The following is a 14287-nucleotide window of genomic DNA, read 5'->3' as shown; positions in this document are numbered from 1 at the left end:
ACTCCTCTCTCCCTGCACCGTCCCAAACATCCTCACTAACGTGATACCGATTATCCCAAATAACATTATGCGCGTTCGGACCCGGCAACATATTCTCGAAATCATCAAAATTATCCAATTTTGAAAATATTGTCAACATAATTCATCAATCACCACAATAAATACACCTCCACATACACAATAAAAATAATCACCACATATATAAACACCAAGTACACAATACATTCGAAATAACTATCCATAATTTGGAACAAAATCATATGATAATTACATCCATACTTTTACACTAATATAATTCGAGTTTAACACAAATTTTATCATTAAATTTTTGAATTTTACACTAAATTTATCATTACAAATTCGAATTTTATCATATAACATTATCATTAAAACTTTGAATTTTACACTAACATAACTCGAATTTAACACTAAATTTATCATTATAAATTCAAATTTTGACAAAATTATGACGAATTATCCTAAAAATTATCCTAAAAATTTAACACTAAATTTTGAATTATCACTAAATTAAGGGTTAATAATTCGAATTATCACTAAATTTAACACTAAATTTATCCTAAAAGTTCGAATTTACTATTTAACACTAAAATTATCCTAAAAAAATCTGATTTGACAAAATTATCACGAATTATCTTAAAAAATTATCTTAAAAATTCGAATTATCACTAAATTTAACACTAAATTTATCCTAAAAAATTCATCCATATTTTTCATTACATTATAAAATCGAAATTTACAATAAAAAATCGAATTTAATACACAATTATTAAAAATTCGAATTAAAATTGACAATTATGAACCAAATCGAATTAAAATTATAAATAATATTAACCAATTCGAATTAACCCTAAAAATTATTAACCCGAAATTATTAACCCTAAAAATTATAAAAATTCGAATTAAATCATGCTACAAATCATACGTTAATTCGAATTTAATTATATTATAATTCATACGTTAATTAACCCTACAATTTTGAATTACATACAAATAATCATATCTACAACAATAACAAAAACACAAAAAAAATCAGTTTAATAAAACAGAAAATAACAAAAGGGGGTCGATTTTATACCTTAATTACGAAAAAAGGAATGATTCAAGGATGGAATTGGTGCGATTCGCGGTTGTTATGGTGTATCTCCTCTCTGTTTCTCCTGTCTTTCTGTCTCTATATATTTGTGTTTGTGTGTCCCGTATTTCTGTGTTGTTTGTTAGGTTTTGATAAAAAAACGACATCAATCGCAGAAACTTTTCGCGGTCCGTGGGGCGAGGGTATTTTTGTAATTTCTCCGTATCGTTGTTCTTTTCCGTGGTCCGTTATATATTTTTTTATTTTCAGTCGTTGGATCAATCATCTAACAGTTTAGAAGCTATTTGTTGTCCAAAGATCACTTGCTAGAGACCGTCCCCATACTTTATACATTGTTGCGCCTAACTTTTATCGAAAACTCTGAGAATTGAACTAATTTTTTGGGATCGTGACAAAAGAAATAGTTTTTTGGAAGACAAAACAACTCAGTGAGACCAATATGATATTTACATTTGATAATACATAATAATAACAATTTTGTCAAAAACTCCGTATTTTTGTTTTATGGAAATAGATAATGTTTTATTTGCTACTTTTCTTTTTCTGGCTAGGCTATTTGCACACAAACACTACCTGGAATTTAGTTTTGCAGGATTCCATCAACAAAATGCAGATATGCATCTCTCCCTCTTCTTCCTCACCCCTTTCTCCTCAATTTCCAATTAAAGGTAAACTCCGAGCTTTAACTTTTTCATTTGACTGTACAATTTAAGTTTCTCCTGCATTTTTAACCCCATTTCACTTCTTTATATTATCATTATCAGTCATCTATGTTATAACTTTATAGTATAATATAATCAATTATTTATGTTATTATGCTATAGGTTGCTCATCATTTCTATGTTACACTCAGCGGAGCTTTTGTTTCTCTGTAAGTTTTTACCTTATTCATCCTATGTATCTGTGTTTAGGATCAGTGAATTAATAATACTTGGCTTCTTTTACTGAGAGCTGCTTATAGGGAAGGTTTTGACCTTTTTTTTTTGTAAAACAAGTCATTGTATTCAGGTTCACATGATTTCGGGGAATCTTGTGTTCAGTAAATCTTGTTTTGTTTGATTTTAGGTCTCTGTAATCATGTCTGAGTGTCGAGTGTTTGTGAGTGACATCTCGAGGTAAGATAAAGAGTCCGGATAAGATAGTCTTGACTATGAAACTTCTGAGGGACATTTGTAAATTCAGAGCCACTTAATATACAAATGACATGCTCTTTTACTAATGGCAACCGCAATAAAATTTCACGAAACTGTTAAAAATTGGATTTGGTTCTGATGAAAACTATCCATCAAACGAAAAGTTATGTTTAACACTTGACTACCTGATAACCATCATTTTAAATTATAGGTTATGTTATCATATCAATGTGTGATTCCATTAGGGACTCATTTTTAATATTGTTGTATGATACATGTTTCCATTTTCCCGAGTATCATTCTTTTTTAGCCTGATGCCTGTTACTAGTTCAAAATTTGCATCTTTCTGATATGTATCTTCTGGAATCTATTAAAGCCCTGCAGCCTATTTAGTTCTACATATATACTGTCTGACTGATATTTAAGCGTGCCTGAGAAATAAATGAATTAAATGGATTTGTGAGTGTGAACTGAATTTTGTTGGAAGCTCTTTTCCTGCAACTAATACCGTGGCTACATGCCAACATTAAGGAGAGTAAGAAGTTCAGGTTTCTTCATGAAGTTGAGAAGAAACAGCTTACACAGAGAAAAGATAAAGAGGGTGCTTCATATTTGCATTAGGTGGCAGTTCACACACTCGGTAGAAATTTTATAATCTGTTGAACTTCATATAAAAGTATTTATCAAATCATCTTTCGTGATCATGTGATCATTCTTTCTTAACGGAATCTTTGGTAACACGATGATCAATTTCATATGGATTCCATTGCCTGTCTTTACCAGCCGGGAAACTCCTGGACTTCAAGAGGATAAAAAAATTGTCATATGTAGCGAATGCATTATCCAAGTAACGGGCTTTGTCACTCGGCATATTTTTCTATAAAAAGAACTTGAAGTTGGCCATTCATCAAAATATATGTTGCAATGCAGTTATCTAAGGCTAAGCTACCCATAATTTAAACCAGTATTGCACTTGTTTTCTCATCTTCATACACTATATCAGTATCCTTTTCCTGTTTCATTTTACAGGATAGGATAAACTACATTGCCAAAAGAAACCTTAATCAAAGTTCACGGAATGCATGCAGAACGTGCTGTTTCCTAGGAGTCACCGTTCCTCCCAGCACACAACTCTCACTAATAGACGTGACTACTTCAGCAGAGCCTTTTTATGTAAATAAAGTTCCTCATGGCAATGCTGTATCAGAGTTGATGCGAAGTCTGGTCCTGGCAGATTTGGACCCGGCCACAGCAAAGCTTACAATCACCTTTTTGGGGCCCTCCCTCTCAGCATTTGCTTTCCTGTTTATTGTAAGAATAGTTATGTCCTGGTACCCTAAGCTTCCAGTTGGGAAATTCCCATATGTGTTAGCTTATGCCCCTACTGAACCTATCCTTAGCCTGACACGCAAAGTGATTCCACCCCTCGGTGGTGTAGATGTAACCCCGGTGGTGTGGTTTGGATTAGTCAGTTTCCTGAACGAAATACTGGTAGGTCCTCAAGGGTTACTTGTCCTCTTATCTCAACAGGTTTAGCATATTGTAAAGTTTTCGAGTAAACCACATTGATATACGTCAGTAAGAAATTCTTTGTTTCTTACTTTCTATGCAATGTAACACTAGAGATTGAGAATTTATTTAAAAGGCTTTATGGTGCTCTAAGCAACCTATTTTGCTTCTGTTATTTGGCAAATTGCAAATTGTTACAAATTCGATTAGAAAGGAAACAATAATGCCCTTTCAATTTTTTTTTTTGTACTCAACAGCTACTCATGGCTTCAATCATTTGAACAACAAAGCAAAAGATAAAACCTCAGCAACACTCAGTATATATCTGTCTACTTAAGAAAAATCAACACTAATAGTTGGCAATATTTTCATTATCAAAACAAGAAATTGAAGAACATGCAGATTTTTAAAGTACTAAAAGTATTGAAGCAGATAAAATAAATATTATAATTAAGTGAACAATACAACATGGTTAATGGAAAAAGTACATGTACATTACAGCAATATTAAAAAATCAGGTTGTTTTGAAATAAAATAAAATAATATTAGAAAATGCTAAATAAATTTATATTTAATTACGTTGAATACTTGAATTAAAAAAAATGTGAAATTGTATTATTTTCTAGGGGTGAAGTTCAAGAAAGTAATGGATGGGTGGGAATTTAAAAGCTCAAAATCAAAGCTGAGGCTCTCCTCTCTCTATCCTTTAACTATCCTCCCTATGTACTCTTTTTCCCATCCACCATTTATTTTTATATGTATATATGTAAATATATTTATGAATATCACTTTTTTCCTTTCCAAGAAAACAGTGATCAGGGGTAACTTGGTATAAGCTTCATTACACATCCTCCTGCCACTATCATATCCACCAGGTTATTTTTCCTACATACTTGCACCATGTTTCTTGTTCTGCTAGCTAGTTTGCTATGTTTTCTGTGTAAATTATAGTGCAAGTGTATATTATGCGTTTGATTATCTGTGTTTGCCATGAGATATGTTGATTCTTAGTTCTTGCATCATCTAGTACTTTGTTTAACAATAAAGTATTTTTGGAACATGGAAATTTACACTGGAACTTCTGGAATTGCTCTGAGGATATCCTCGTGTTTAGCTTATGTTCTTGCACTTGTGTCTTTACTTTCAAGTACCAAGTCATGTTACATTTGTTTCAGAGATCAGTAATTTATAGATTTCTTGAGCTAGGGGCGCAGATAGGAATTTTTAGGAGGGGGCAAAATTTATAATATGGATTTGATTTTGTAAGTTTAATAGACATTTGTAAATAGAAACCATACTAAAATTCAGAACTTATTAAATGAAGGAAAACAAGCAGAGAAATCGACCGAAATTTGTAGAAAAATAAATCAAAGAAACCAAAATCAAACAAAAAACAATAGAAAAAGATTTGATTGATGTTTATAGTCTAGTAGCACTTGAACCAAGGACCTATTTTGCAGTACAAACACAAGTGTGCTGACTAGAAGATGAGAGGTATTATTTCCCCCATTGGTCTGTCCCAGGAAGTGGCAATAAACAATGGAAACAGAGAGGCCATGAATTATGCAAAATTTAAAAGAAGGCAAGGGTAGGCTGTAACATGTCTGTTTTCGTTCTAGTCAAATTTTTTCCTTCATATTAGTCTAAAACTGAGATTATATTGAAGTGTGTACTTGCATAAGCGAAGTACCCTTCTGACTGAGCATTTTAATAAAGGTGTTATTGTATATAAGCAAGGAGACTCAAGTGAAATTTCTTTTTGCTGTATGTATGTGCAAAGATATATTTCTCACTCTTGACATTATGCAGTGAGTATCAAGTAATTGTTATACTGTACAGAGTGCAAATTCGAGGATATAAAGATACATTAATAGTTTAATCATTAATGTATAATGTTTTTGAGAGTGGATCTATATAAGATTAATTTATGCAAATTTTAGCACATTGAATAACTTCGTACTTTTTAATGTCAATGTAGCAGCTGTTATTCTGGATGTAATGAGTATCCAAGTGAGAATCCCTAGTTCTTGGTCTCTAGGTGTTCAGGAGCATCTTTCTAGAGGAAAATGTTGTAATCTTTCATACATTGGATATTCAGGTCCTGATTCTCCTTCTGACGCATTAATTTTCCTTCAAGGGCGCTACCTTGTAAGTGGTTCTAGTAGAAGTACTAGAAAACATTGGTCCCCTATATTTTCCAGTGCAGTGGATGATGGGATGGATTCAGACGACTCTGAGGGTGATGCTGATAAGGATGAAACTTCTGAAAGCAAAGCTAACGAAGTAAGTTGCTCAAGGTTTAGTGAGTTTTGCACTCTCTTTATCCTATTTAACTAACAATAATCATCATCTGGTTCTTAACAAAAAAAATTAACCATCATCTCAGAATGCTCCAATAATTAGACAATGATTTGTTATTGCTTTTAATAGAGCTTTTGACTGCGTTAACCACTCGTACATGCATGCTGCTTTTATGATCTTAAGTATTTATTAGATCAGCTAACTTTAATTGTACTTTTGACTCCAAATACTATTTATAAAATCTGCACTATTATAGATAGATGAATCTCTGGAGCAAATACTTTACTACCTATAAACCAAATCTTGCACTGTTGTTTTACTCCCTTTTTTCTTAAGAACTGTATGTTTGTGTTCGCAACTATATGTGCGAGTTTTCCTCTTGATATCTATCTTTGACCAAAATCTGTATGTGCTCGTAAATTCATTCTCTGAGCATATAATATCGAGTATTGTCCTTGTCATGAGGGATTCAACAAATTTTCATATCACCTTTTATACAGGAAAATAGCAGAAGCATTCGAGAAAATCTTGAAAGAATCGTCGGAAAAGATGATTCCGCTTTTAGTGGGTTGGACCTAGCAACTCTGATTAGGAATAAGTATGGAAGATCATATGATGTTCAGCTGATAAAGAAGGTGTTAATCAATTACTCTACTGATTGTTTATATTTTTGTCTGTTTCATCTTCCATTATCTTTTTTTGGTACATGTTTTCCAGTGCTAGAAATCATGACAGTTCATTCAGTATTAATGTTGTGTTATAAATTTTTTATGTAGGAATTCATGGGAAAAAATCTCCTTGCTATGAATGTCATGTGGAAGTACGTCGAGCAGGTAAGAAAATTCTTTCATTGAATATTTTAGTTCTAATAGTTTCCCCATTCATTAAATTTTCAGAGGAATTTTAAGTAGTTGTGCTACACTGTATTGTAAAAGATTCATGTCATTCCTTGATGCCGCACTTGACCAGATCACAAAACCAATTATCTGTTAAAAAGTACATCAGTCTACTGCTTCAGCAACAAATATATCCATTATTGTATGTTGGGCAATGTAAATTGTATGAAAAATATCTTTTGCAGATGCTAGTATTAAGAGAACACTCTGAGACATAAAATAAACACATGTGGTTCCTCTTTTCCCTGATAGCCTGTTTACCTAGAAAATGTAAGTTAGAGATGCAGATCAGTTATTACTAGGAAATAATGCTGCACGGTTGACTAAACCTTAAATTTCATATCATCTCAGAAATCTTTTCCGCTAACTGAAGAAGAGTATCTACTAAGACTTGATGACGTTGCGAACACATTAAAATGCTGGGGAGCCGTCTCCCATATCCGAGATAGCCTAATAAAGTCGAAAGAGAGGCCTCGCATAGGGAAGGTAAACGTTTTAGCCTATTTAGCCTATCTTTCATTTACGGAAGAAAAGCAAGAATAGTTGTTTGTTGGCAGAAGCTTGTTTGGATATTATATCCACAAATTTCTATTGAACATGGGACATTTTTAGAGTTTGTAATGCAGTGTTAGAGCTAGTCCATTGCAATGCCAAACTTTGTGTCATTTCTAGAATTTGGCAACAAATCCAAAAATGTATCAACAATGCATACTTGGTGACAAATTTGCATCTAATAACGCATATATGCATCTAGCACATCATCAATCAAACATAAATGTGATTCAAGTGCATATAGTACTGGCCTTTGCTCTTACCGAGTCAATATGTACTGACCAAATATTTCTCTCAAGCTTTCCTGTAGGCAGTCAGCATTTTTATAGACATGGACGATTCTGGAGGCCGTGCAAATGAATGGATATACAGATAGTCAATTTGTTAATTTTTAGGTTGAAAAGATGCATTTTTGTAAGCTATGTTGTTCCCCACATCTCACTTCAGTGATGAGCCATTAAAATTTGAGCTCAAATCAGGGTTTTGATGTTTAAGTAACAAGATGTTAATGGAAAACCCTGAAATCGCCTTGTACCCAACACTGTTCTTTGGTTTTGTATTCAACTCATTACTAGTGTGGAATGTAAATCTACATCAGAAACTGGCCCCTGTGCATATGGAAGATCTTATTTCTTGACATTGTTATTTGTTTCCTACAATATGTGTTGCTTCTTGTAATTTGTCAAATTATTTCTCTCTACCATCTATCTATTTGGTAATAATTTATACTTGTGCACCTCTTGGTATATGTATCTCCCTTGCTTTCCTGGTATTCTCGAAACTTGTCAGAGACAAGTTCTTGAGTGAGTGTGTCTAAGTAGCAAAAAAAAAACAATACAAATAACTCATAATTTTTAAAAACTAATGTTAATTTCAAAGTTTTAAAATTAATGTCAATTAGTAATTGGATTTTATTTGAATTTTTATATGGTCCAAAAATATTTGAAATAAATAAACTATATATACATTTTAGAAAGTTCATTGTTAAATAAATTTAATTAGTAAGCCAAATAAAAATAAGTAATAATTGATGCATATACACTTTCTGTATCTCTACTTTGCATTATTATAAAAAAAATTCCAATTTATGTTTTTTTTTTTTGACGTAAAAGGAAGATTTTATTGATGAGCTAAATCAGCTTGCAAAATAGATAAAAACTCAATGGGAACAGAACTCCCAGCACGAACTCCCAGCAAGAACTCGATCTGGAAAAGAATAAGACTCTCTCGCAATGTAGTGAGCAGCCTCATTAGCAGATCGTCTAACAAAAAACAAAGATATTGTTTGTGACTCCTTAAAGAGCTTCCTGCAATCCTCCACAACCTTGCCAAACGGAGATCGCATCGGCACCTGACTTCTAATCGCCTGCACTGCTACCAGGCAATCAGACTCGACGACCACTTTATTCCATTGCTCTTCTTTCATCCAGCTTAATGCTTCCTTGATGGCTATAACCTCTGCTAGTGCTGGTGTAGAGGCTCCTTGAAATAACTTCGCCTTCGCCTGCACTAAAGAACCACTCGAATCCCTGGCCACCAACCCTATACCAAACGCAGAAAATTCCGAAAATACTGCTGCATCAACTGATACCTTAATTGTTTCTTCCTGAGGCTTAACCCAAAGACTCACACCATCTCCCACCAAGTAAGGTTGAGACAGCAAAATAGATGACCTACTCTGGGCTTCTTTCCACTGTTTAAGGTATTGCGTTGCTGACGACACTACAGCATTAATTCGAGCCTTTCTTTGTTTCCAGACCTTATCATTTCTAGCATTCCACACTGCCCAACATAAAGTAGCAGCCTCTGCACTCCTAGCTGCGTTAAGACGAGACAATACTTGATCAAACCAACTGAAAAAATCAACACCACTTACAGTACATATTTCAGGGAATGCCTTCTGCCAACACTGTATTGCTACAGGACAAAGCACCAGTGCATGACATATTGTTTCGTTCTCCCCTTCACAAACTGGACATATACTCAGAACAGGAACATGTCTTTGCTGCAACATAACATTTGTAGGTAGACAGCCCGAAAGAGCACGCCAAATTAAGTTCAGAACTTTTGGGGGGGCCTTGATTCTCCACATCCTCTTCCATAAGCTATCTTCATACTCTATATGCCATAATCCTTTCTGCACTTGAATAAGTCTATATGCACTCTTCACTGAGTAGTTTCCCGACTCCTCATATTTCCAAAACAATCTATCTTCTTTCAAATCATTCGTCAAAGTAATACTTTTTATGCACCCCTGATCACGAGCATTAAAGACATCCTCCAGGATCTCAATGTCCCAAGCTCTACAATCCATCTGCATTAAACCTGAAACCTTATTCCCCTGCAGAGACTGTGATATGGTAGTTATGCATGGGTTTTGCTCATCCAAGAGCCACGGTTGATTCAATATATCTATTTTTTCACCATTCCCAACCACCCATCTGGCCCCAGATTTAATTAAGTCCTTAGCCTCCCATATACTTCTCCACACAAAACTAGGATTGCCTCCAAGTTGAGCATCCAAAAAATTAGTAGATGGGAAATACCGAGCCTTAAACAATCTGCTCACTAAACTCTCAGGCTTGGTTAGAAACCTCCAACCTTGTTTTCCTAACAAAGCAAGATTGAAATCCCTCAAATTACGGAACCCCATACCCCCAGCTGCTTTATGATAACTCATATGATCCCAACTCAACCAATGCAGCCCCTTTGCATTATTAGGCTTCGAACTCCACCAATATCTGGCCATGGTTCTCTCAATATCCTTTATGATTTCTAACGGTAACAAGAAAACACTCATTGCATAGCTCGGTAATGTTTGAGCCACTGATTTTATAAGCACTTCTTTACCCGCCTTCCCAATCAACTTACCATCCCAGCTCGCTACCTTATTCTTCACCTTATCTTTCAAAAAGCCCAATATCACTGACTTGTTGCGACCCAAAGTATTAGGTAATCCCAAATACATACTTCGATCATCTGCTTCCAGCATGTGCAACTCCTCACAAATTTTGACCCGACACTCATTGCTCGTATTTGCACTGAAAAATACAGACGACTTCATCCTATTAACCTTCTGACCTGAAGCATTTTCGAACTCCTGCAACAAACTTAAAACCCTATTTGCCTCCTCCACACTGGCTTTGCAATACATGTAGCTATCATCGGCAAAAAGCATATGAGATATGCTTGGTGCCTTTTGACACACCTTAATACCACTTATCCACCTCTTTACTTCATACTTTTGGATGAGGGCAGACAAACTCTCTGCACATAGGATGAAAAGGTAAGGAGATAGAGGGTCTCTTTGCCTAATTCCTCGACTTGGTTGAATAGGCCCCATTCTGTTTTGCCCATGAACAATGTTATACGAAACCGAGGTAACGCATTGAAGAACAAGTTGTACCCATCTTTCATGAAACCCCAATTTCTGCAAAATGGCCCGTAAATAACTCCACTCCACCCTATCATATGCTTTACTCATATCTAATTTCAAAGCCATACACCCCTCTTTACCCCTCCTTTTCCTTTTCAGATAGTGCATTACTTCATACGATATCATTATATTATCTGAAATGAGTCTTCCCGGTATAAACGCACTCTGGTTGTCTGAAATACATATCTCAAGAATCTCCTTCATTCGATTTGCAAGCACCTTTGTAATGATTTTAGCCAAGACATTGCACAGAGAAATAGGACGCAAATCACCCATTGTTACCGGACTTTTCTTCTTTGGAATCAAAACCACATTTGTTTCATTTAACTTAGTCCTCATCCTACCTTGTTCGAAGAAATCCTTAACCATTGAAACCACATCAGTACCAACAATCGCCCAATGTTTTTGATAAAACGCTGGTGTCATTCCATCTGGTCCAGGGGACTTATCTGGATGCATCTGAAACAGGGCCTCTTTAACCTCGTCTTCTGAGATTTCCTTTAATAATTCACAATTTTGCTCTGCTGTAATCTTCCCAGGGACACAATCTATCACTTCTTCCCAACTGTTCTGAGCCGTACTAAATAGTTCAGTATAGTACCCAGTAATTAACTCAGCCAAACCATTTCCCCAGTCTCTCCACTCTCCTTCCTCGTTCTGTAACTTCGTAATCTGATTCACTCTTCTTCTTGTGTTTGCCATAGCGTGGAAATACTTACTGTTTTGATCCCCAGATTGTAGCCATAACTGCTTTGACCTTTGCCTCTAAAAAATCTCACGTTGATCCAGGATTAAAAATAACTTCTTCTTCGTTTCCTTATAATTCTGAACCGCCTGAGTATCTCTTCTCCCCCTCCATTGCTTTAACTCAACTTTACATTCTCGAATACGCTTTGCAAAATCACCAGTTATCTCCTTGCCCCAAACCAGCAGTTTTTCTCCGCATAACTTAACTTTCTCCTGAATATCGCTTTTACTATTCTCCTCCCAACTATCTTTAACCACTTCCAGACACATTGGTTCAGAGAGCCATGCATTCTCAAACCTGAAGTGTGTACAGTTCTGCGATCTGTCATACCTCTTAGGGATAAGCAATAACGGACTATGATCTGATTCTGATCCTTCCAGATTATATAATCTTACAGCAGGAAAAACAGTTAACCAAGCATCAGTCGTTAGAGTTCTGTCTAGTCGAACTTCTATCCATTCACTCGTCCCTCTTCCCCGTTCCCAAGTAAACTGGTGTCCTGTTAAACTCATATCAATCAAACCCACATCCATGAGTGTTTCATTGAACCCGTCAATCAACCAATTCGGATATGCATTTCCCCCTTTCTTGTCGGCATGTGAACAAATATTATTCATATCTCCTATACCAACCCATGGTAAATTTGAGTCTCTAGCAAGATGCCTCAACAAATCCCACGTCTTCCTTCTATTAGCACGCACTGGCTCACCATAAATACCCGTTAAACGCCAAACTTCCATACCTTCAATCCTAACCTCAATGTCAATATGATTTTGCGAGTAACTAAGAAGCTTACCTTGATCCATTTCTTTCCACAGTAAACATAACCCACCACTTCTTCCTTGTGGTTCCACCACAATCATTCCTTCATATCCCAGCTGCCTTCGAACCCATTCCACTCTATCATGTCTTCCAATTGTCTCACATAAGAACACAAATGCAGGCTTCTCTTGACGTACAACGTCTTTAAGGAACCGAACATTCCAAGGGAGCCCAACCCCTCGGCAGTTCCAGCTTAATACACTCATAATGTATGGCGGGCCTGCCTTGCAGCACCCGCCGTTAACAAGTTTTTTGGATCCTGTGTTTCTTCTGTTTGGTTCTCCCCCATGTCATCATCCTCAATATTCAGATTGTTATTGGGCCTCAATATTATTGGGTTGTTTATTCTACGTCTTTTTGGATCAGTTAAAGCAAGCCCATCTGGATCCAAATCTACATTATCTGCTTCCCGCCTCTCATTCAAATTTAAAGAACTTTTTGGCTCCACTATTACAATCATATTAGATTGATCCCTTCCTCCAATTTCGCCCGTTAGTTTTGTAACCCCTGATTTTCTGGGATCATGTTGCTCCTTAGCGTAATCAACGGTATCCTCCTTACTGTGTGACTCTGTTCCTCCACTTTCTCTCTCCTTATCGTTAGACTTCGTCGGAAACAACACTACACCGTCCGCCCCTCTAATCCATTGGTTTTCTTTGCTTAAGCTTTGACTTCTTAATGGTGCCCGTAGAGAACTATTATATTTCCTCATTTCATTGCCATGTGGACTATCAAACATGTCCTCACAGAACTTCTCTGTGTGCCCTATCCTCCCGCAGAAAAAACAAAAGGACGGTAATCGTTCATACTTGAACTGAATCCCCATCCATTCCCCCCCTGCCCTCTTGAGACGCATCTGACTCTTCAATGGGCGATGCACATCAATGGCTACTCTGATTCTCAAGTAATTCCTGCACATACCTTGAAAATTCTTTGTATCTGCTTCCAAAAATCTCCCCACAAAATTACCTATAGATTTCAATATGAACTCAGATTTGAAACCAACAGGTACATCGTACACCTGCATCCATATATATAATTCCGATAACTTAATATCCTTTATCTGCTCATCCGCATTAAACTTTTTAACCAACAGAACTTGTTGATTAAAAGTCCACGGGCCATCGTCTAACACCCTTTGCATATCGCGCTCATGAAAGAATTTAAACAAGAACAAGTTCATTCGATTAGTTTCCTCCATAAACACCCCCTTAACTGGTCTCCATATCGACGATAATGTATCCTGCATGGCCATAAAATTCACCTTCTTATTTGTTAAAAAACATCCCACCAAGCATCTATCCAATCCTTCAATACCAGTAACATCAGGGATATCCTCCAAGATAAGACCATCTTCATCATCCGTATTCAAAGAGAGATTTGCATATGCCTCCTCGAGATTATCATTTCTTGAAGAACTCGCCATGAAAACAGACCAAAAAACAACAAACTTTTAGGAAAAAAAACTAGATTTCCGATAACAGGACACTCACCAATTGATGAGACAGACAAAACTCATCATAAGATGAGACAAATCGCTTGCTAATCAATATATTTAATACCACTAATTTATGTTATTAATTATAATGTAGTATGTACTTCAAATATTTCAAATTTGATCTTTGCCGTGTAATTGATATATGCAGTGGTTCGTCTTGTTTGATCAAACCCCAAATTAAGTTTAATTTTACCCATTTGGATAGAACAAACAATTGTAATTGGGTTTCATGTATGGCATCTGCTACACCATTGAACAATGTTAAAGAGGAACCACAA

The 14287-nt window shown here is 35.7% G+C and overlaps 3 protein-coding genes across 5 annotated transcripts; 2 read left to right on the top strand and 1 right to left on the bottom strand.

Moving 5' to 3' along the window:
- The first annotated feature begins 1608 nt into the window (after window positions 1-1608).
- On the top strand, window positions 1609-3926 carry LOC141724764 (protein COFACTOR ASSEMBLY OF COMPLEX C SUBUNIT B CCB3, chloroplastic). The gene is made up of 3 exons (XM_074527021.1): window positions 1609-1782; window positions 1939-1985; window positions 3277-3926. The coding sequence occupies exons 1-3, from the start codon at window positions 1632-1634 to the stop codon at window positions 3781-3783; spliced, it is 705 nt and encodes a 234-aa protein (XP_074383122.1). The 5' UTR covers window positions 1609-1631; the 3' UTR covers window positions 3784-3926.
- Window positions 3927-4436: 510 nt separating this feature from the next.
- Window positions 4437-8144, top strand: LOC141724767 (uncharacterized). Of its 3 annotated transcripts, none has more exons than XM_074527029.1 (6): window positions 4437-4631; window positions 5738-6039; window positions 6558-6692; window positions 6834-6890; window positions 7305-7439; window positions 7805-8144. In XM_074527029.1, the coding sequence occupies exons 2-6, from the start codon at window positions 5755-5757 to the stop codon at window positions 7832-7834; spliced, it is 642 nt and encodes a 213-aa protein (XP_074383130.1). In that variant the 5' UTR covers window positions 4437-4631; window positions 5738-5754; the 3' UTR covers window positions 7835-8144. The 3 variants fall into 3 exon arrangements, with proteins under 3 accessions (XP_074383130.1, XP_074383129.1, XP_074383128.1); XM_074527028.1 differs by having other exon boundaries at window positions 4441-4631; window positions 5735-6039; window positions 7816-8144; XM_074527027.1 differs by having other exon boundaries at window positions 4442-4631; window positions 7816-8144.
- Window positions 8145-11706: 3562 nt separating this feature from the next.
- On the bottom strand, window positions 11707-12717 carry LOC141660628 (uncharacterized). The gene has a single exon (XM_074467617.1). The coding sequence runs from the start codon at window positions 12715-12717 to the stop codon at window positions 11707-11709; it is 1011 nt and encodes a 336-aa protein (XP_074323718.1).
- Between the last annotated feature and the right edge of the window lie 1570 nt (window positions 12718-14287).

The sequence above is a fragment of the Apium graveolens genome, chromosome 5 (assembly GCF_009905375.1).
Source record: "Apium graveolens cultivar Ventura chromosome 5, ASM990537v1, whole genome shotgun sequence".
Lineage (NCBI taxonomy): Eukaryota > Viridiplantae > Streptophyta > Magnoliopsida > Apiales > Apiaceae > Apium > Apium graveolens.
Note: the sequence above shows the minus strand (reverse complement) of the source record. Positions and strands in the feature narration are given on the sequence as shown.